The following is a 24,253-nucleotide window of genomic DNA, read 5'->3' on the forward strand; positions in this document are numbered from 1 at the left end:
GGGGTCAGAAACATCCTGTGCATATAACAATGGACATTATATTCTAGATAGTGCACACGCGCTCACTTCCTGTTGGTCCTCTAAAAGCCATGGTAGAGTGTGTGCTCAAACTAGTTTTACTAGTGTAGATTCATATCTCTGGCATTTGACATTTGAATGACCTCTATTTACACTTGTTGCACATAATACACAGATGTTTGTTGTTGTTTGTTGTGTCTTGTTGCTTTTCTTTTTTCTCTCTCCTCTATCCACTCACCCCAACCGGTCGAGGCAGAAGGCCGCCCACCAAGAGCCGGGGTCTGTCGGAGGTTTCTACCATTAAAGGGAGTTTTTCCTCCCCACTGTCACCAAATGCTCAAGGGGGATTTGTTTTCCTCTAAAGTAACAGTGATAATAGTAAGGTCTAGACCTAACCTTGTAAAGTGTCCTGAGATTACTTCTGTGGTGATTTGGCGCTATATAAATAAAATTTGAACTGAATTGAATTTGAATGTGTGAATATAAACTGTTAAATTTAGCTAGTGAGTTTATAATAACAGAGGCATTATAACCATACGTAAACTGGCCGAGCTAACCACAGCTAACACATTACTATATACAGGACAGTATATACTATAACCTTTTATGAATGCTGCTAGTAGGTGACAGCTGAATTAACTAGGAAACAGAAAGATGTCTTAAAGAACGTCGAGCTTCTCAAGGACACTAGACTCAACATTAGGGTTGAATTTAGACACATTAAATAGGCTACACAAAAGTGTAATAATTTCTTGCCACTATAGAAAAGGAAAATGAGGTGGTATTTAAAAGCTGACTTTGCACATGTGTGTTAGGCTCTTGTTTATATTAAGATGGCAAATGCAACAGATGAAGCATTGTTATCATGAACACCACATTTTGTGCAATGTGTTGGACCTCACACTGTCTATTCTTAGAGAAGGGGTTTTGTTTATTGCTGTTGCCTTTCATAGGTGGTGAAGAAGGTGTGAAAGAACATTTCACATGCAAATAATTTCCTTTGTTTTGTGGTATGGTGCTGTGTTCTATCTGTGGATGCAAATGATGCACAATGAAATATGAGTGGATGCTGTGATAAAGGGCACAAGGGCTCACTGAAAGCTTTTATTATGAAAATACACCCTCAATTTTGTCAAACTGAGGAGCAACACCCACCTGCCGGACTCTCTTCTTGGAGCTTCCCACTCTAAAGATCCCCACAGTCTGTAGACCTGATTAGAGGAAGAAAGGAAACTCACTGATTTGTGTAGCACCTGTGGTAGTGACTGAATGTGCATGCTGTATGTGATAGCTACGGTGGTAGAGTTGTTGCTCACCGTATTTCTCGATGTGCTGACAGCAGCTGTCAACCACCCGGGGCACCTGACGGTAGATGGGATTTAGACTCAGCCTTTTGTCCCGGTGCTTCTCCTTTTTATTCTGTGTTTCGGCTGGCAGAGAGAGCTGCAGAGCCTCGAGCAGGCGGGACTGGTTGTCGTCCAGGTCCGTGATGGAGTCCACTGACATGCCTCCCTGGAGGATAAAATGAACGTGCATTTGATTCAAACAAACTCGTGACAAAAACACAAAAACCGCATCTGTGCCATGCAGTTCAGACTGCAATGAATTTTATTACTGTGTCTCACCCTCCTGCGTGCTCGTGGTGCAGCTTCAGGGGTGTTGGGTGATGTTGATTCATTGGCTGTCTCTGATGTGGAACTGAGTGAGGAGTTACTGCTGGATAGCTCCTTATTGGACGACCGCTTGGTGGCAAACTGCATGAGAGCATTCAGAAGTTACATTTGGCTTTGGGATAATTTGACTTGTTCTGTATTCTCCACTCTCCATGACATATGTGCCTAAACATTCCTGAAAAAAATAGTATTACCTCAACACAGGGACAGGCATGTAGATGAGTTTATAGATGAATCTACAGACCTGTAAAATGGATGAGACAAGGTCAGAGGAGTCCTTGTGCTCCTCGCGCTGTGGAGGGTCCTGACGATAGCTGTCCTGCCGCTGCCTGTGTGTTCTGTCATTAGCAATGACCTGGGAGAGGGGTATACTGAAAGCCTGGGGTGTGCATTCTGTTAAAAAAGGGGGGAGATAAGGCAGAAAAGAGGAGGTGGAGGAGAGAGAAAGGGAGAAGAAAAAAGAAAAATAAAGTTTTATTAGCAACATCCAAAAATAACTGTTTAGACACAACACATCTTTACTATGTCAGTCAAAACTTTTAGAGGATTACTACGGTACTACAGCTGTTTTCCAAAATAAAACATCACAGAAAGAATGATGAAAAAGTCAGGCTACGCAAAACCACTAATTCTGGTGCCTTTGACTAAAATAACACAACTCTGATGACTCCAACCCACAAGCAATGTCATATTCTCCATGTATCCTTTTAGAGGCTGCTCAGCACTCATGCATATTGTACAGCTATCATGTTATCAAGCTAGTCCTTATTCCTTTTTTCCATTTGGCCTAGTTTTGAAGTATGGCAAGAGGCAGAATGGAGTTTGTTTTGGCAAGTGGCTGCAGGAGACAAATTGAGTTTAAACAAATGTTAAATGAAACAAAACCAGCAATTAACTTGGGACTTGTTTCTGATGCTAGTTTGTGTTTTACTGCTGAAGGATGCAAGCACTTGATGATATGCACAGGGCTCGCTGCAGAAAGAGCTGATGTCATATGTGGGGCAGTCACAGGCTACATATTCAATTATACATAATCTCAAAGGCCTGAGCCAACAGCTGAGAAAAATCAGTCCAGCTGTTCGGTTGAAGTGTGTGTGTGGAAAGAGGCAAAGGAAGACAGAAGAGAAAGCAAAATGCATTCCACAAGCAGAAGTGGAGGGCTGTGGTTCACGAACAACATGACCACTAAGAGTGCAAGAGTGTGACACAACCAATTTGGTCTGTAGCCTCACAGCATTAACTGGGCTTATGTAAACCACACATACAGACATGTGCATATACACAATCTGGATCACATAATTTATTGGGCTTTGCCAGCATAAAGCATAGCACTTCACAGTGTGTGCACAGCCAGACCACATGTACCCAGCCATGTCAGATTTCATACATCTAAATTTCCCAGGCATACAGCATATTAGGAGCAATAGTCTCATTTTTCTTTGTACTGTTTCTTATTCAGGTCCATGTAATGTGTTTATATTACCTGGGTGTGTTCCAATTCATGCAGAACGTCCCCTCACAGCCTCAGAAAATGTATAAATACACAAATATTTGGTTGTAACACACACAGATCACTGGGGTTTAGCTCACAGGACAATACGGGGAATGTGCCAAAAAGGATTTAAAAGACTAGTTAGTAATTGTTTTAAACTGACAACTTGAGTGACACTAGATGAGGTGAAAATTCATCTCAGCGGAGATTAGAACAGCTGTTAAACCTCAATTGCAAATATAGATTGTGTGCAGCATTTTCCTTTTCTCTGTTTCTTTTGCAAAATAAAAACACTGATCCCGCTTTAAAGTGAAAGGCGAGGCTGTAATCCAGGGGCCCCAAGAGAAATTAAAATCCCTTTGGTAGTTGAGACCACAGGTACATCTGAGCCATCTGCACTGTGGAGCTGTAGAGCCAGACACATATTGGAGGGAAACCCACGCACACTAAGTTTAAACTCCGTTTAAACCTGTCATAAGTCTTACTTAACACATAACTCACTGTATCTTCAAATGCATTTCTTCTCATCCAGTATAATTAGCCTGTATGTTCCCAGTTGCCACAGCTGTCACAGACTGTGCCTGGTTATGATTGGCCAAAGAATGCGCATTATCTTCAGACCACACAGCTGTGACATTCCAAAAGAAAACTCTGAACTTGACAGCTGTTCTATCCACTTGTTGGACCACTAAATACTAAATAAAAGGTTGACGACACAGGCGATGTGAAATGGCCATATACAACTTGTGTATGTGTGTGATCAGCACCCACACTCTCACAAATTTGACGAGAAGCCCATTTTATTTTATCTCCTGCCCCTCCATCCCCAGTTCTTGTCTCAGCTTCTTTTCTCTCTCTGCCAAATATGCTTTGTTTGGTGCGGCAGCATGGCTGCTTCTCAACAACAGTTCCCTTACTAGGAGTTCCTCCACTAAACTAAATTTAAACTACTGAATCCCAGTAAATAAAAACTATTTTATGTCCTCCCTGTTCACCTGCCTGAGGGGTGGAGACCACACACTGCCCCTCTGTCTCACTGGCAGCACAGTGAGATGTTTGGGGTCATGACAAAGAGAGACTGAAAGAGAGAGAAAACCCTGTGAGTGTGTGTTAAAAGAACTTGCCATACCTTTGTCTTTACTTTTCTCTTTTGCTAGGGAATCCAACTTCCTTCTCAGTGACTTTTTCCTTTTCTGCCCATCTGTGCCGGAAAAAAACAAGAAAATAAATCAGCTGAAACAAACGGTTTCCATATCTGCTGTATCTTATCTTGCTTATTATATTTAATAACCTTAAGTCAGGAATGCAGACATAAATTAGCCACAGGGGGAGAGCTGTCTATGAACTTAAATCCTTTTAATTGAGATGTCAGACAGGGTTGGCCACAGTATTATTCAGCAGAAAAGAATATCTGTCAAAACACATTAAATCTCTTGTCTTGTTTATCTATACTGGCCAATATGTGTAAAGGATTTTCTTACTTTGGGTACCAGGAAATATTTTACATTGCAGTGCCATAAATGGACATCCATAGACTTTCTGTATATTAACCTGTGGATTTTAACATCATCATTACCTTGATAAATAAATGTAAAGAAATAATCGGACAAATAAGAAAAAGGACTGAAGAGCTGTGAAAATTTGTAATTCCTACTAAATATGACATAGAGCAAAATGTTTTTCTTTTTAGTGGACTTTGTGTATCTAATGTGATGATATTTTAAAAAATCCACAAAAGAGCATTTATGTGTGCACATGAGCATTTTCCTCCATTCCAAGGAAGAAAGCCACTTCGTCAGCTGTCAACATGATGAATGACTCCTACTTTTGCTGATTAATGATCAGGAAATTCTGGAAATTGTGACACACGCAACTTCAAAGCCTTGGAATCTTTCTCTCGGGCCAGGATATCATTTCATGGAAACCTCGGCAAATTTCAGCGCCATCGCTTGATCACTCTACTGTTTGCTTTTTGGTATCCAAAACCAATTATTTGATGCATCAGTTCATTTTGGACCTATTCAGAAAGTCTTTGCCTTGATCTTCTGGTTTAGCAACCTCAATCTGAGCCCCAGATGTTCCCTTCAGCTGTATCAAATGAGTCACTTGTGGAGCACAGGAAATTTTATCCAGCTCCCACAACACACGCGACGGTAGTATTATCCTCTTACGTCAGGGAACAGGTTCAGTTTCCCCGTGTGTCCAACCATCTATGTCAAATCTGAACAAGTTGCTGTTATTTCATAATTTACTGCCACTGTGATGATACAGAGTATGAGAAGCTTGCGTATGCCTTTGTGCATCAGAACTGTAAAAAAGAGACTGCAGCTTAGAGTGGGAAGGACAAGAAGTGAAAGTTTAGGGTGAATGAGGGAAAAATAGATGTGAAACAGTGAGGAGGGGGAGTGAGACAGAAGGCAGATGTGATGCAGAACGAGGGCAGCAAGAAAGAGAGCGAGAATGGAGAATCAGGGATAGGAAATGGTTTCGATCTTTGACAGATGGCTTCCAAAGCTGTACGGAAATCCCCCAAACCTCCCAACTTTATCTCCCAACCAGTTGTGAAACTGTCTGAGAAACCTTTGCTTTTCTGTCTCATCACACCCTCATCCTGTCCTTCTGTATTTCTCAGTACTGTCCTTCTTTAATCTGCTTTTCATTCTTGAAGAAACACTAGAAACATGACCCCTTGTTCTCAGATAAATAAGAAAAACAGCAGGGCTGAAAAGCCCACATTGCTGGTGCTGAAATAGCACTCACACACACACTCTTACTGAAGAGTTGAAATATTTCTCTTGCAAGCACATAGCGGCCGTCCGGGGCTCTGGAATTCATAAGCAACACAGACAAGTATGTATTAAATCATGGCAGGGAGAGGCTTAACCTTCAGCTGGAATGCAAGGCCCTGGATAATCCACTAGCTGCACTGTACTGCTGCTACGTCAGCCACTCTGCTCCTATATAGTGCAGTGAAAAGGTGCTGCATTGAGATCTGGAAACACAGCAACATCAAGTGTGGTGGTGCAAGAAACAAGTGTTCAGACAATTGGTCCAAACTTGGCAATCAGGACCTCCAAGGAGCCATTAGAGAAATCTGAGAGGTCATGAAATAATTAATAAAAATAAGTCAAATAATTAAATGTGAGTGGGGAAAACTACTTTTTCACTAGACACTATAATTGCGCAGCATTTTGTCACAAACCACAAAGCCTGGGAACCTCCAACCACTTCATTTGGTTTTAAAAGCTAAAGTGGGTGCACCAAAGGGTTAACACAGGAAAACTATGGCAATTATGTAAATTGATCCCAGAAGTTGATCTGTAAACATTTTGAGGAATGATTTTTCCAGATAAGTTTGGCTAAACTGTGGATTGTCTCATTCTCATTATCTGATTGCTCATGTTTCTGGTTCTCTTTTTAGCAATATTGCTTTGTTTCCAGATATCAGCTATTATCCTGTTGAACAGGACATTGATTTTACTGGTAGGAATGATGGCAACAATGACAAAAATAACTGAGTTGTATAAACTAGAAAATCCCTTTTTCAGAAATTTGGAATAAATTATACATTCCAACATTGCATTCAGTGTAGTTTGTGTTTTCCTGAACTTGTCATGGCTGGCCCACTTGTCTCCTCTAAAGTGAGTGGGTCTGGGTGAATACATATTCTCTTCTATCTTTAAACTGTGATGCATGTGGTACCTTTTTAGCATGGGTGGGGTGGGCCCAGTAGGAAAAAAGCACCAACTCCTGCTGTTTCACAGCAGTGCTCTGCCCATTCTGCTATATCTGGATTAATTTGTCTAATTTTGTAATTTTCCAAACCTTTATTCACTTAAAGTTTTAGTTTATAAGACCTAAACACAGTTGCTTAGCTTGACTAATGGTCACCAGAAACCATGTCAAACAGGAAGCACCCCATCCCGATGTAGAGTATGGTTTAGATCTAAATTCATGTGTTGTCACAACTTCCCCAAACACTGACTTCCCTTAGATACACTTAGGAAGATAGTGCTTTACTTTATGGGACATTTGAAAGTTACTGTTTAAGCTTACACAGCAAATCTTTGTTAAGAATATCATATGAGCCGTGCCTGCAACACACATGCATGCTCTCACCTTTTGGCATGGTAATCTGACATCCCAGGTCATAGTCTTGATGCAAACGGGTGTAGGCTACTTCCTGCAGCCTGGCCCTCTCTAGTTCCGACAGGCTCTGGATGTCAACTGGCATCAGACGCACGCTCCGCCCTGACAAGCTGCTCCAGGTGAAATCACCCTGGGATAGAATAAAGAATAGAACAGAATAGAGTAGAAAACATTATAGTATACATACAGTATAGTGGCCTTTTCCTCCTTGAACGTCTGGCAAATAACTTGCAGTTTAACAACTAAATGATTCCTTATGTTTACCAGCTTGTCTGTTTGGTGCTGAATAACTTTTTGTGGCTGCTTGTGTCTGAAAGTTGCAGGCTAGACAACCAAAACAATGAGCCAAAGGATATCATAGAAAGCAGTCTGAATCTCCACACTCTTTTTTCAGCAGCAGACAGGTTTACTTTCCAGCTTTGGCGTGATCTGTGGTCAAGGTGAACTTGTATTCAAGTGCATAAACTCTGAGACTGGTTTGGCTTTGAAGAACATTTGAGTCATCTGAATCTCTGGTCATGCATTCCTCTGTGTCTACTGAGAGAAGAGGTCAGGAGGAGGGTTAAGAAAGAGGGAGAGACACAGCTTCAGTTGATCTAATGCCTTATCCAGACAGAAGACTTACAAGTGGACTCTAATGTGTCTGTGTTTATTTTGTAGTCCTGCAAGTACAGTTGAAAACATACGGTAAATTTCATCCTGTTGCCCCTTAAAGAGCATTTACTCCTTAAGTTTCTTTGAGACATACTGAAGACTTTGTTTCAAGAACTTAGTTTTTCATGATTAGACCTCAATTAATATTTTCTTGAGGACATTCCTCCTGCTGTCAAGTCTCTTGTTATGTGACCCCACTGGGTGCGGTGAAGCAACAGAGCCATCATCAGGCCAGACAAGATGTGGACACAGGCAGCCTGGAGGGCCACCTGAGTGTGTGTGCATGTGTGTCACGAGTCCAGCGGAAAACAGCTGTTATGTGTATTTGTGTGTGCACGCCTGTGTATGCCATTCCTTATTGCTGGTGGAGGGAACCCTTTTCCCTCCTGCTTGACCTCCCAAACAGCTTGATGGGTGCACACATGCCTGTACACACCCACATGTACACACACACACTACAAACAAAAAGACAAGCAGTTGGAAAAGTTAAATAAGAGGCTTTTCTTTGGTTGACCTGTTTCTGCCAGCAGGATTTCTGAAGGGGATGGAAGAGCTTCAGTTCTCAAGTGTCAGCCTATACAAACTGTGGCCTGCTGACAGACAAGCAGAAGGGGTCAACTGAATCCTAGTATCACTGCTGGACTCTGGCAACAATAAGATAAAAGCCAGTGTGACCTTCAGGAGTGCCCATTCAAATTCACAGTCCAAGATATTTCAAACCCAAACTGCTGTCTTTAACCTTTAGCGAGATCCATGTTGACAGATATTATATGATTTGCTGTCAATATGCATCAGGTCAGAAACATGCATCTCATTTAAAGCTACTGTCACTGTCTTTTTAAGTCGCTTCCTTTTGAAAGACTTCTTGTTTTGGTGCTCCCTGTGGACATCACTCGTATACTGTATTTCTGTACTAAATGTACATTTTAGTATGGCCTTATAAATAGTTTTGTCTCCTGTATGGTCAGGTTGGCTGTACATTTGTTAAGGTTGGACTTGTTCTGAAGCACTAAATTCAGTCTCTGCTCTGGGGAATGACTCACTACCTCTCTGGCTAAAAATATAGAAACATTTTATGCAAACCAGAACTATTGAACATGTGTTTTGTAGTTTGACAAATTGAAAAGATTTGGGAAAAATCTGTGCAGATTGACGAACAGGCTTCTGCACCAGGATCAAGCACTGTACACCCAAAATAAGTTAACACAGGAAGTGTCTTTTAAAAGGAAGTGACTCATATATGCTCAAAGATGAGAGTTATTGGTTTAGAACCCTTTTGTATCAGAACTATGAGGTGATTATAAAGAGTAACAGGTTTCAGTTCTAAACAAGACCCTTTTCCATATTAGTGTTCCACTTAATAAAGCACACAACACAGATTTTACAATTGCATTTGTCCGTCAAGCCATTAAAAGTCATGGGCCAGGTTTACTTAAGACATCCTAGCTTGTTTTAACTGTAGCAGACAGACACAAGAGCTGAATACAATGGCTTAAAGTCATTCTGAGTTCATGATTAAAATTGTACAGGAGGGACTCAAGATTATATTTCAGCCTCCCCACTTAGAAACTTGCTCACAGCACATTTTCTCACTCACAGGAGAAAGATCGTCAGCTACTGTTATATACTGTAAAATAAATGCTAATTTGTTTGGCAGCATCAGTGGAGCGCTACAAAGCACTGATAGATGATAATCTCACAACCAGTCATCTAATGTTATACTCCAACCCACAGAGGTTAATGAAATTACACGTTACTAGACCACTAAATCCATCCATTCATTCTCTCACTGCTCAGCTAGACTGCTCATCCCACAAAGTGCACTGTAACACTGAATCCCTTAGGAACATACAACCAAAGCATTCATTGTCTTGGATCTCAGTACGATGTGGATGATTGGTGAGATGTAACACTCTTTGAATAGCCCGTGTACAGACACAACTGCCGTACGACTACTGTCACAATTCTTTAGCTCCTAGGGGCCCTAGTTTGATGATTCACAGCGTCTGATCAAGATGTTTTGGCACAAGCGGTGTTTCGGTGTGTCTATGTTCATTTTGGTAATTTGACGATGAGAAAGAAAACGATTAGACACGTGGTGTAAAAAATGCAAAGAGCGACTTTTCTGTCTAGTTAGTGTATTAGTGTAACATCTGAAAGATTTTTGACTTCGCTGAGTGGACTGGCACCGTGCAGCTAGATGACTAATGCCATGTGGACATATAATACAGTGCACGGCAGCCAGCATGTGGTTTCTATTTCAGACAAAGGGACAAATGGCGCAAAAGCCACAGGCAAAAGAATATGTCAGTTTCCATGGCAACACATACACAGAAATTCAAAAGGGCCTGGGAGTGGGAGAAATATTACTATGGTGATGCAGCCGAAAGACATAACAGACATTGGGATACTTGTTGCTGTGATACACTAGTTAAATCATCCTCCGTTCAAGGTAAATGACATCTTTGTAACCATGGAGAATCTTTTCAACATTTTACGTCAAACAGTATCATCATCACAGTATGTGTGCATTCTCAAATATGCATCATTACAATAATACAGCTTGCATACTGTATGTGCGCAGTATGTTTTTCTACTGGAAACACAAGTTAACTGCCACTTGATGTGATTCTGTCTCTGAATCATTATTACGTTATGGACAGCACCACTCGATATACTGTATGTTGTCATTAATAAACAACACAGAAGCTACTCTCCCGCTCGATATTACACATACAGTAGTGACATAGTGTGCCCATTACTGGCCTAGAATGCTGTGGCAACACACTGACAGAACTATATTATCATTGGACCCCTCTGGTCATATGCACATGACTGTATGACTATGCATATGTGCATATGTTTGATGTGGCACAAAGAGCAAAAGAAAACTATTCCCAGTCCTCAAAGAAATATATACAAACACACGCTACTTTCACTTGCTGCTGGAAATACTCTCATTACAACAACGCTGGAGACAATAAAGCAAATCCTCTTTTCATAAAAACAAATCTGTTACTAAACCTTTAATCCACTGGTTTGAGCAAAGAACGAGGCAAAAATCTTGCAAGTAACAGCTTAAAAACAAAAGCAATCCATAGAACAATACGGATGAGGAACACACAGATACTCCTTCAGCTGTCCCAGTAACAATTCCACTGTATAAATATTAAATAATACCACATACTGTACATACATCTGGTCTTCTTCATATAAACTATAACAGATTATGTATAATGATATTATATGAAGCTAGAGGCCACTTATGAAGAATACAAACACTAAAGGGGCATTCCAAATTTTTTGTTTTCTTTTCCTTTTGTGACCCTTGTGCAGAGTGTCTGTGCCACATTCATGCATGCAACGGATTTGCCTCACTGACAAAGGACCTCCTGAAGGTTCACATCTGCTCTTAAGTACTGACCACCTTTCTTTGTCAGCCAGTGCTCTTGTGTGTATGTTTATACAATTACCTGTCACGCACTAATGAGTAATAGGCTTCTTTGCACTGGTTACCTGTCCATTTTAGGATCCACAACAAAATTTTATTATTTGCTTTTAAATCCGTCCATGGCCTCACACCTCCCTATTTATCTGACTTGCTTCACTGGCATACAGCTACGCGTTCCCTGAGATCTACCAATCAGTTTCTTTTGAGTGTGCCCAGAACAAAGCGCAAGCTTAGGGGGCGATCGTGCCTTTGCGGCTGCTGCTCCCAAGTTATGGAACGATTTACCACTGCCCATTAGACAAGCCTCTTCTTTGCCGGTTTTTAAGTCCCTTTTGAAAACTCATTTATTCTCGTTGCCGTTTTGATACTATTTATTGGTGCGCTCTTATCTCTATTGATTGACATCTTATTTTTGTGTTGATTTTTAACTTATTTTGACTGATGTCTGAAATTGGTGTTGATTTTAACTGTCCTTGTAAGCTGTGTTTATTTTTAACGTATATTGTTAATCACACTGTACAGCACTTTGGTCCATCTTGGTTGTTTCAGTCCTTTATAAATAAAGTTGGTATGGTATGGTAATGAGCAATAGGCATCTTCACCTGTTTTGGGTTGTCACTGATGCTGCCTGAGGGAAAATAACTACAGAATAATGGTTTTACAGTATGTAATCCTGTGCAAAAGAAAATTCATCAGAAATGTGCCACTAAAATGTATTTTTCTTTCCTGTTGGTGTTGAGGTTATGATACACACTGTATAGAAATGATTAGGGTTAAGTGTACTCTAATAAAATACACCTCCATAAATTAGAAAAGAGCAAAATGTGCTCACTTTCCAATCAGCAGTTACATAACACTAAGCCAGTTTTGTCCCTTCAAGCTCGTAGGAGAGGACAATCTGTCCAACAGTTTCCTTGGAAAATAGCAATCTGACAACAAAAGGCATGTTTACTTCAGCATGCTGTCACAATAATTTATCTTTTCCTCAAAATAACAACTTGCCTCAGAATAACTGTCAAAACAGCTTTAGTGTTGACTCCATACTTGATGCTCTTGACACCACTGAAGAACTGCACCACTTGGTTCAGTTTGTTTGCAAACTCAGCATTTATTTTGCAGTCTATGTTGCACTCAATTTATACTGTTTTTGTGTTAAGCAATAAATCATTTATTTTATTTATTTATTTATTTATTTATTTCCTGGCTGAGAGGAGTCACCATGCACTAGGAAAGAAATACTGCATTTAACAATTTTCACAAAAGGCACTAATGTGCAGGAATCAGCTCTGACTGCAGCCTTCCTAGAATGAGCAACTTGGAGTTGCTCTCCAGTCAGCGGCAGGCGCGTCTGAAGCCTTCAGCAAATTTCATACCTCTTAAAGACAGTTTATCGCTGCAGGGCCTTTATATAAATGAGAGACAACCTTAAGAGCTTGCATAATGGTTACATAAACTGCAAAAGCAAAAAAAATCAGGTAAAATATCAACATAGCTGATAGTAAAACAAAGGTTGAGGTAATGTGTGGCATTGTGTGTGTGGGTGTGTGTGAGGTATTGGCTCATAGCAATCTTTGGATGGCAGATTGACCTCAGATTAGATTCAAAAGTCAGGACTTTTCTTTCTCTATCAGCAATAGTTCACAGACTGGGTTTATGTCAGGGATGTTGTGCTCCTGTTTGCAACACCGAGCTTAATACAAAACAATCAAGTATTTAAATTGTGTATTGTGCTGGAGAAGAAATTTGAGATGTTTAAAGTCTAGATGCAAGCTTCTAACCTTTTCTTCATTTCTGGCTAAAATCACAACCACTGTTTTGTCCTGTCACACCTTATCAGCAGTAAATATGACATTTATTTTCGTTTCTGGCTCTTTCTGGGAAACATCACAGCTTCGGGGTGAAGAGCCACACTTTAATGTCCATAATAATTCAGCTCCTGCTTTATGAACCAGTCATTGCTCAGTAAGAATTGCCTTAAGTGATACTGTACATCATGATGAACTCTGTCAGTAGCCGCCTCTTCTACTTCCCATGGTGATGTAGTGCAAAGACAATGACACTATGTGTAGGTGTCTATCAATGGAAACTAGGCTGTTGTAGAGTACAACTGCTTTTGACATGCTAGGAATTAGTTTCATGCCTACTTTGCCTTGTAAATCATTTATTTGCTTGGAAGGTGTGTTGGGAAACCTTCAGATTGCCTGGGAGGGTCCAGGAGTCAGACTGTAAACAATGGATAACCCAGTTCCTCTCTACAGTGCATCCTGTTTTATCTGCTTTCTGTACATTCTTCCATATGCAATTTCCATTAAGATTAATTTTTCCAAATCCCATTGTGTCCCTCCCTCCCAGTTTAAAATTTCCATTTTGATGTTCTCACTAATATGTCCACTTCTTGATGCCATTACTTAGAAGAGGTGAGCTCTGATGTTAGAAATGCTGGTACACTCATTAGTTATACTGCACTGTCATGTGCAAATCCAGTAATCAGAGGAGAGGTTTATCAAGTGTATCAGGGCTGCTGTACAGTGTACAACTAAAGTGTGCTGTGTTTTACTGTTTCTATGGAAGAAAATCTTTTGTTCACTATTTATTATGTGATTTTGGACAGGGTGTGGTGTCTCTCTGCTACCCTACCCCACCTCCACGACAGTCTGCTACTTAAAGTCCTTCTACAGTTGTTCAGGTTTGTTACCCTGTGTTTTCAAATTATCTCCACCTGCCACCCAGCAAAGGTTACACCTCATAGCCTTAGGAAATGGAACAAAGACAAAAGTTAAGGGGTGGTTTTTGGTGTTTGGAGTCTCACTAGAGCCTCTAGAGGCTGAAAAGAAATTAGGTACTATCTTTCCATATGGATTTTCTCCCAGGAAGTTACAGAAGGCATTTATGTTTTGTTTTTCCACATCTACTGTACAATTGTTGTTGCTGATTTTTGGTGGTGAATTGCTCAGAGGCAGTCTTGGGTTAACCCAGCAAAGTAAAGAGCATTTTTTCAGGGCTTTTTAAAATCTCCCCATCCTTGTTCATATCTGTATCACCTTTTCTCCTTTGCTTGTCCTCCAGCACACACACACACACACACACACACACAGAAACAATATCCAAGGAATGTGTGTAATCTCGACTATATGCAAGTCTGCATATGTGTGTGTGCCTCTGCACAATTTATGTCACTCAGTCATAATGGTTGTGTTATTGCCCACATGGGCATTACGTTCCCATCGACCTGTTTGCAGTCTGAACACACTGTCAGCACCGTGAGAAAGGGACACACACACACACACAGTGACACACATTCACAGGCTTTACAGAAGCCACTCCCAGAGAAATAATATGCCACTCCATCAATCCTGGAATGTTCTAAAAAAAATCATTCAGAGATTAAGAACTGGCACTGAACTGGAACTGAACTGTGTGCCAAGACAGCCACAACACAACAGGTCTCAGATGGAAAGTGGGACCTCCTCTAATGCAGCCCCAACTTGCCTTCTCTTATTCACCACAACTGTGAGCATACTGGGATACTTGCAATTGTTGTCATGGTTTCTCAAGTTTCCTCTTTGCACACATTAAGACACATCTCCTAACAACTTTTTTAGTTGTGAAGAGCTTCTTACTCAAATGTTGAGATACATCAGTAAGTTGCAAAAATGTACATAGACACACACACACACACATATTTAAAGATACATTAACAGTCACACACTAAGCACACTGTACCAGAGACCCAGACAACTTTGTCCCATTGCTTCCTGCTGTCCAGACAGACACATGACAGCAAGGAAAAAGGAGGGGGAAACCTTTTTAAAGCAACTTCAACACAACCAAATGTAAAATGTTTCTAGTGGCCTAAGGAGATGTCCCAAAGTACAAAATAAATTCAAGAACTCCTGGCAATTAATTTCTTATTCCAAGAAGTTAGTGTCATTTGGGTAACAGATGCTGCCTCCTGAAAATCTCTTTTTTCTGTATGAACTTGACATTTTCAAAACTTGTTGAATTTTACAACAGTCTTGATTTCACACAGTCTGGCTGTAGAGGTTTTAGCTGAAGGCCTTTTTTTGTAATCATGAACTGGGCCTCCTCCTTGCCTTAGCAGATTTCCTTAGTAAAAATGTCCATGCAAATGTATTGGTATGGTTTGAGGAAGTGAGGTTACAACTGCCATTTAAGATAAGTCTGACATCTGACAAACAGTTTCAAAAGCACATTCTTAAGCTTGATAAATGCAGAAGGACTTTATCTTTGCCCTTTGTTCTCATATTTTCACCTATCAAAATGCCTTTTGTTATCACAGATCAGGGTTTGAGTACATTTACAGAACAGCTCTGCCTTTATTTTTCATGGATGTAAGCATGTGTGAGAATATGTGTCAATCCTATTAGTTTGTTTTCACACAAGAGGCAAGAACATGAGCTAGTTTCCCATTTCTGTGCTTCTTCCACCAGAGTGTATCTATTTAACACAGCAGGTTCAGAGGTACAGTAGTTGAAGAGCAGGGATTATAACATGGACGATGTTGATGATGAAGATGTCAGCATTAAAGCAGAGATCTGGTCACTTTATGAGACACGTGTTGCTATTTTTAGTCTATATCTGTGTGCTGGCAGTGACTCATGACAATGTGCTCCAACAAATATAACATTTACTCTATAAAGTTGCTCTTTCACCAATATGTCCAAAAATAATATGATTCCGTGAGCTGGTCTCATCACAGGATGACTTTGTTTGCTGTAAAATCTCTTGGTCAATTTTCTTGAGCAGAAAACATAATGTTTGAGTGAGCAGGAACATGAAATCTACTGTAGGTAGGCATTTGTTTAAAAAAATCTCGTGACTTTTGTATGAAAATTGGTAGAAAACAAATAACAATAAACAATAAGCCTTTATATAAATACAACTGAGCCAATATAAACATAAACTGGCTATTTTAGGTAAATTTGATCAATAACTATATGATTATGTGATATTGAATAACCCGCAGCATGTAAGAGCATCTGCTTCAAAAGTAATTAAATCAGTGTTTAAAACCATCAGCCTCATTCCCGCCCAGGATGTTTTAGCCAAGTGTAACTTCCTGGAGACCCACACCACACCCGTCACAGCCCAGCAGTGCTTTGTTGCTTTGTTCTCTCTGGACAGTGGATGTGACACTGTTTGTGTGTGTGTGTGTGTGTGTGTGTGTGTGTGAGAAAGAGAGAGAGACAGGTCAGACATGGGTCAGTTGGTCTGTTATTGATTTCCTCGTGGAAAGGGAATGAACACAGTCCTCCAGTGCCGCTGTCCTGCACAACACTGCGCAACCTTCAACTGACAGAAACGTGTGCATGCACATGCATGTGTGCCACCATGAAGTGTTAACAATAATGCCTCGGTTTAGAAAACTTTCAGCAAAGGCTGATAAGTGTTAATGGCTTGTTTAATGAGCACAGTAAACTACTTATCACTACTTACTGGCACTGCTGCATGTCCTCCATCAAAACTTGAACAAAGTCAGTTTCTCACTGGGTCTGTTTAGTGTTGGTGTGATTAGTGGTGAGAGCTGGAGAAACTAGATCAACAAAGAATGTACCACAAGGTTTAAATAACATCCAACACTGAAACACAATGGCCAGAATCATTCAAATTTAGCTTCACAGTCCTTTGCAGAATTTTTGACATAGCGTACTCAGTCAAAGTAAATGCCTAAAATGATTCTTCAGTGTAAAATCACTGTCAGGTAAAGGGCTGTATGAAGGTTGTTGGGATTTTGAGAGGGCTTGAATCTTGGTCCATGCAGAAAAAAAGCACTTTTTAGATGTCACTGTTAATCTTCCAAGATAAAGATGAAATAAAATTGAAATCAGGTGCAAAAACAAGTACATAACCCTCTCCCATTTCTGACCCCACCCCAATAATCTTCACTCCTTGAAGTACCTCTGAAGCCTATCTGAGAGTGATTACATCCACCCTTTGTGTCTGTTTTTATCAGACTAGCTCAAAGCCTGGTGAAAGATTTTAGTGAACTCTGGTGGCATGCTGGGCCATAGGCCATGGAACAAGCAATATGTGATTCATAGAAATCCAGAGCCACAAGCTGATTTAGTAATCATTATAAAGGATGTCTAAACTTTGCATTATTGCTACTTCCCTTGAACAGCTGCACTAACCTGAATATAAAAAATCTGGCAGAGAGGAGAATGAAATTTCCACAAAGCACCTCAGAGGTTTCTAGGGACCACTTTAGCTATTTTCATTCTTTTCAAAAGAGCTGCAGAGTGGACTGCGCCCCTTACATTGGACAATGCTACTTGCAGATGCCAACTACCAATCAACACAGTGTTTGTGGGTTACCATGCAACACTGAAAGGAACCGTTTCCAAATGGCACGATCATTTTGTTGAAAGATTCCCACTCGGTTCCATCTGTTTTAAGAAATAAACAATACATGATTACTGCAACCACTTAGTTAAACTAAAAGCAAAAAAAAAGAGGAGGTGCTGCTATCGACAGGACTACGCACTATTTCCCTCTGTGCATTTTGTTATTTCTCCTCATCACTGTACATAATAAATCACTGCTTGCACCGAAGTCGGCTACCTGGGTCCGCCTCTTTCTCGTTCGCTCACTGACAGGTGCGAACGGCACATAACACTTTGTGAGATTAAGATCCATTTTGTTCAATTTTTCCACTTGACCACAAATATGTCCTCCAGATGAAGCAGTGGTCACTGTTCATAAAAACAAATGCATAATAATAATTAAGTTGTTATAATAATAAATAAAGTGTCTGAATATGTCCTTTATTTAATTTATATGCTCAGCTTCATGGATGTGAGTGCAGCAGTGACGCAACACAGAGTCTGTCACCGCAAGCTGCAGCACAGTGCGGGTGAGGAGGGGAGGGGTTACAGAGCGACTCACAGTGAACCTTTGAAAGTGTGAAATTGAACTCAAATTAATAGTCATAAAATAACATAAAAAAGGATTGGATGCTGTTCGTGTGACTTGGACTCATGCTATATAAATATAACGTTTCAAAATTCATCCGGCGGGCCAAAAATATTTCAGGGCGGGCCAGATGTTGCCAACCCCTGGCATAAAGCATGAAGTTGCAGCCATGCATCCATTAGACACTGCAAATAACACTGTTTGGTGGATGGTTATTCATCCAGTCAGCATGTGCAGGCCCTCTCTCGGCTGTCTATGGTGCATAAACACACACAGGGGCTTTTCCTATTTACCTACTCTCATCAGTTTGCTAGAAACAAGTATCTGCCACACTCAGTTTTACCCTCACTCGTGAGTCAGACCACAAGATACTTAAACTCCTTCACTTGGGGCAGCAACTCACTCCCAACCCAGAGGGAGCTGTCCACTGTTTTCTGTCAGAGCACCACAGTCTCAGACTTGGAGGTGCTAACTCTCATCCCCGCGGGCTTCACACTTGGCTGCAAGCCGTCCCAGTGCATGCTGGAGGTCACGGTCTGATGAAGTGGATGTACCAGATCCCTGTAGTGAAGAAGGAGCTGAGCCAAAAGGCAAAACTCTCAATTTACCAGTCAGTCTACACTCCAACCCTCATCTATGGTCATGAGCTGTGGGTAGTGACGCAAAGAATAAGATCATAAATACAAGTGACTGAAATGAGTTTCCTTTGTAGGGCAGTCAGACTTATCCTTAGATTATAGGGTGCAGAGTTCGGACATCTGGAAGGTACTCGGAGTAGAACTGCTGTTCCTTCTCATCAAAAGGAGCCAGTTCAGGTGGTTCGGGCATCTTATCAGGATGCCTCCAGGGCGCCTCCCTTTGGAGGTTTTCTGGGCACATCCAACTGGTAGGAGACCCCAGGACAGACCCAGAACACACTGGAGAGATTAGATATTGCATATGGCCTGGGAACGTCTCGGAATCCCACCAGAATAGCTGGAACATGTCACCGCAGAGAGGGACGCCTGGACTATCTTACTGAACTTGCTGCCACCGCGAACTGTCCCCGGATAAGCAGATGATAATGGATGGACGAAAGTGTCTACGAGTGTGTAAGATGATAACGTAACATAGGGGTTTCCCATGGGTGTAGCTGTTCTCTTCATTCTTGTTTAATCATTTTTGCCTATTTTGAGCCTTTTTTTAATTAATATTTTGATGGTGCAAAAATCAAAATACTATGTCAGCTCCTGCTTTTTCCACATTTCTAAAAAAAAAAACAAAAAAAGAAAAAAACAAGCAAGGAATAGATATGAAACGACAGTTTTTTAAAGTTATCCCCAGACATCAGGATCTCTCTGCAGATGTAACAAAGGAGTTAATAACTAAAGAAGTTTTGCACTAATGGAAATGATAAAAATAGCCACTGATGTCCTCCTGCCAATAGTGCTGGTTTCATCAAGTCAGCTTACTATAGTTCCAATGAGAAAAGAGAAAGAATAATGGGAAAAGAGGAGTGGCAGAATTTTAATAGACTAAAAGGTAAATACTGAGTGCGCCATGATGGAATGGATGGGTGGGTGGGTGAGTGTGCACTACTACAACAGACTTGTTGATCCTCACATTCCGGTGGCAGCCTTGAGAGCAGCTAATCCAGTGTTAGTTAAAGCCCTGTTGAACTCTTGGGTCACACTTCTTCCCAGTCTACACACACACACACACACAAGGTGCCAATTAAACAGACACACACATTACATACCAGGCACTAGTGCACACATTTGCTGCAAGCCCAAGCTTTGCATGGTATCTCCCATGCACCAAATATACTGTATGTGTGCTATCCCTGTCACGTTATTCCTGGCATCATCTGTGTCATTTCTTGTCTGACTCAGAGTATTTCCCTCATCAAGGCTCTCTGAGATGGCACTAGAATGGAAATTTGACTTCCACACTCCTGTCAGCTCATCTGTGCCTATCTGTCTGGGCTTGATTCTGTCAGTCCATGTGTCTCCGTCAGCCTATCAAAATGTTTTCTGCTCTTCATGCTCTCCAAACAAACTAACAATCGATGGAGTGAGCACCTTCAGACAGGTCATGTAGACATGCACATCAGCAACTACTGTGTCAGCTAATCTCTGATAGGCAAGTCTCACCATCTTGACACTGGCTGAGAATGAGGATATTTTCTTGAAGCCACACAGTATATGCTACCTGTTCCCACGTATTTTTAACAATTGCTTCATGAGCTGTCTTGAAAAACAGAATTCTAGTCTGAGGGTAAGGTTACTGACATCTGCATTGGCTTTAAAGCATCTTGTTTATTTAAGTTTTCTTTACTTGCTCAATGTATATGCTACACTTGCTTTGAGACTCTGACAATAAAGCCAGTCACTGCTGTTGTCAACAAATGAGTGTTAAACGTTGCTCAGAAACACTCAGTGAGCAAGTCCATTTAGTTACTGAAGCTTGTGGAGCAGCAGCTAGATGTGATGTCAGGGCTTTTATCAGTAAATCTTGAAGAGCGTAGCACTCTCAGCCACATTGTGCTGCATGGCCTTTGGCTTTGGGAGACACTGAAGTACTAAAACAGATGGCTTAATGATGTCAGCCTGACAATTTGGACTTCTTTACATGTCCTGGAATATTTTTAACACTTATGGGAAGGGACTTTTTCTTTAGTTTTGTGGACAGTTTCATTGTTGCTGAAAAGGAGCAGCACAGTCTGATTAAAACACAGGCATCTGGCAAATCACAGTATATTGCCATACCAATATTTATTCTAGATTAGTTATTTTTACCTTAACTGGTTTGCTGAGGTGCTTAAACATTTCTTGTCTTTTGATTTCCTACAATACGTGAAGTGGAGTTTGTTTGACCACGCACACTGGAGAAACACAGCACTATTTATAGCTATTCTAGCAAAGTTCCTGTACCACTATTTCCCACTATTTCAACTTAGAAGACCTGGATGTAGCAGAGCTTGTTTGACCGGAAAGAAATCAGATTAGTGTTCACTTGTTAGCTTCACTTTAATATCTTAAATTTAGAAGCATTTTGTATATACAGTATATTCAACAGGTGTGTTTCACTTATTTCCACTTTTATTCAAATACAAATACATTCCTACTGCTGACATTTAACACCTTTGGCTAGTTTTGGCACCCCTCTATAGCTAAATTGATCAAGAGAGCAACAGCCGTCAGGTACAATCTGTTCTTATGTTTATTATTTAGCATCTAGTTTTGCTTTGTGTGCATGAGTCCCTATGTACAGTCATTATGTGCAGGTTCAGTGTTCAGTGTATGTGAAATACTGGATTTCAAAGCAGCTTCATTTAGCTCTGTCTTCATTCCAGCTGTTTTGCACTGCAAAACAGCTGGAAACACACAGTTCTGGTCCTTTTAAATTCCCAGATTGTGATGTAATACTTCTGCACCTCACACATGGTGATTGACATCTTGCTCTCCCGGATCCTACACAAACAGTCAGGGAACATGTCTAACCTTTTTCTTGAACCTACTGACCAACTCCCTTAATGTCCCTTCTGGATGAGGTAATAAAGAAAACAAGAGCTTCAGTTGTAAATCAAACTCCTTAAAACATCTGAAGCATGTATTTTTTCAATCCCAGAGAAAGACTCCTGTCTCTGGAAGCACATGTCCCTTAGCATACAGTGGATCAGATGTTGCCATAACTTTCTCCTCTGCATTTCCTCCACTCTGTTTTCCCCCCGGCCTTCGATCGTCTCCATAAAAAGACAAGTCATGAGGAGGGCGGACTTCTCTTTCGCTGTTGATAATAAAACAAGTGCCTTTCCCTGAGAGGGTTTCAAAAGAAAAACAAGGGACAGCGAGTGTTGTCATGACAAGCCAGAAGTGATGGCTATGGAACGTAAAGGGGCAGTTTTCCTTTTCCTGCCATGCTGGAACTGTGCTACACAAGAGTAAAAGCAAGACTTCTGCAGTGAAACCAAAAATGATGAAGTTCATTGAGGATGTGTGTGCATTCCTATTAACTGCACTCCTGGGAACAAATTGTCCCCCTCCTGCTAAGTTTTTCTGGGTCAGAGTGTGCTTAGGAAAACTTGTGATCAATGTAAATAAACTCGCTGAGCTGATGACTCAGGAGTTGCACGGATGGTTGATGCCACTCGCCCACACGCAGACATGCATGAGTACAGCAATTTATTACAGTTGCTTGAGCATCAGGAATGGGCATTCACAAAAATAATTCTCTTTCGGATAACACTTAAAATCAGTAAAGGTTTATTTATTCATCTCTTCTGTAAAACCTGCTTTCAGTTTGCCACAAGACCTAAGGATTCAAGCTATTTGCACTGGGAGTAAAACAAACACACCTACTGCACTGCAGCAGAACAAGATCATACATCAGCCTGTAAGGAGGGGGCACTGTTTCATAAAAGGTTTGTTCACCATTATGGAGTTAGAGAAGGAATGGAGGAGGAAGAGGGGAAACATTTGAAGTCTGTGAAAACAAGTGAGCCCAGCAAAGTCAAAAAAAAAAGAGAAAAACTGGTGCCAGAAGGGGAAATTTGTTGCTTATCTCAACAGGTAGCTGCTGTTAGGCTGACAAGGCTCCCTGGACTGCTAGAGGAAGACAGCATTTCAGACTCAAATAGACAAAGACAGACGCACTGAGAGATGAAACAAACAATAGTGAAGGGAGGTAATCAGTCATTCCATCAATACTTCCTATGTGTGCTTTACTCCTCAGTGTCAGTGGCAGCAAACGTACTTCAATCCAGTGTACTCTGAGCTGATTAATAATTCAACATCTTTTCACATTGATCCTTTTGAGACTGTAGTCATTTCAACTATAACTGCACAATCTGCAAAATGATGCAGCTTTGAAGTCTCACATAAATCTGTCATTTGAATGAGAGCCTACTTTAAATTGTACAAATTGCACAGTTTTCTTGCAACTCTTGTAAACACAAAATCAGTTTTCAGGACAAATATGATCAAATTTTGACTAATGGCAAAAGCCTCAGTGTTGGTTGGCTGTTTTCCAGGAGTAGCTCACTCACATCCAACCCCTATTCTTAAACATGCTTGTCCATGTTGCACATTACTTCACAGTGCACATGATCTACAGCTCAGCCTCTATCAAGAGCACTAATCAGAGAAGAAAAATACACTCTTGTAATGGTTATACAGTAGTTCTTGCTGGTACAGGACATGATGTATGAATGTAACATTAACTTCACTAATCACATATAAAACACCAACTCTCATTAGTGACAAGTTTGTCATGACTTTTCACTGTCGAAAGATGCTGCATGAGCAGAACACAAAGTTAGCAACACTGGACATGCTTTAAAAAGTCTCTTACTGACTTTCAAAGCCAACAAATATGAATTTTAAGCCAACTCATCCTGACTTTGCTATTACTGATAAACTGTTAAGAGGAATTATTTGCTCCTTTGATATTTTCATCCTTAGCAGGTGATAAATATTCCTTCTGTTCATGAAGTAGGTTGGTATCTTATCTTCCTAATACCATGTAAACTGCAGTACTGGAAAACAAATCCCTTCCCAGACAAGAGATAAGTGATCAGTCCGAACTGTTATGTTTCCCCTGATGGTGTTCTTTTAGTTCCATGATGCCATAAAGCTGTGATGCCATAGGCAGAATACATCACATGTTACTACATGAGGAACAAATGCATAGCTGCCTCAAGGGGGGATTTAATGCTTGGCCACTAGCAACCACCAGGTGCTGTTACACATCTCTCTCACTCATTTTTCTGGCTCTGTTTTCTCCATCCCTGTGTGTCTCAAGTCTGGTAACAAGAATCTGAAATACTTATCTGCCTTGGCAAGAATGATGAAAGCCTGTTTATCATTAGCAGCTGAAGCCTGAGGGGGCATTTGGAGCTGCTTC

At 40.7% G+C, this 24,253-nt stretch overlaps 1 protein-coding gene across 1 annotated transcript in view; it reads right to left on the reverse strand.

Moving 5' to 3' along the window:
- The window catches only part of LOC109955722 (rho GTPase-activating protein 6-like), a 65,330-nt gene that overhangs the window by 7,641 nt on the left and 33,436 nt on the right, over nt 1–24,253 (reverse strand). The window contains exons 2-7 of the mRNA XM_020592137.1: nt 7,303–7,462; nt 4,313–4,384; nt 1,936–2,084; nt 1,644–1,772; nt 1,335–1,530; nt 1,129–1,229 (exon numbers count right to left, since the gene is read on the reverse strand). Of these exons, the coding sequence (XP_020447793.1) occupies nt 1,129–1,229; nt 1,335–1,530; nt 1,644–1,772; nt 1,936–2,084; nt 4,313–4,384; nt 7,303–7,462 (807 nt within the window). The remainder of the gene's footprint in view (nt 1–1,128; nt 1,230–1,334; nt 1,531–1,643; nt 1,773–1,935; nt 2,085–4,312; nt 4,385–7,302; nt 7,463–24,253) is intronic.

Source organism: Monopterus albus, unplaced genomic scaffold (genome assembly GCF_001952655.1).
Source record: "Monopterus albus unplaced genomic scaffold, M_albus_1.0 scaffold16.1, whole genome shotgun sequence".
NCBI classification, from domain to species: Eukaryota; Metazoa; Chordata; class Actinopteri; order Synbranchiformes; family Synbranchidae; genus Monopterus; species Monopterus albus.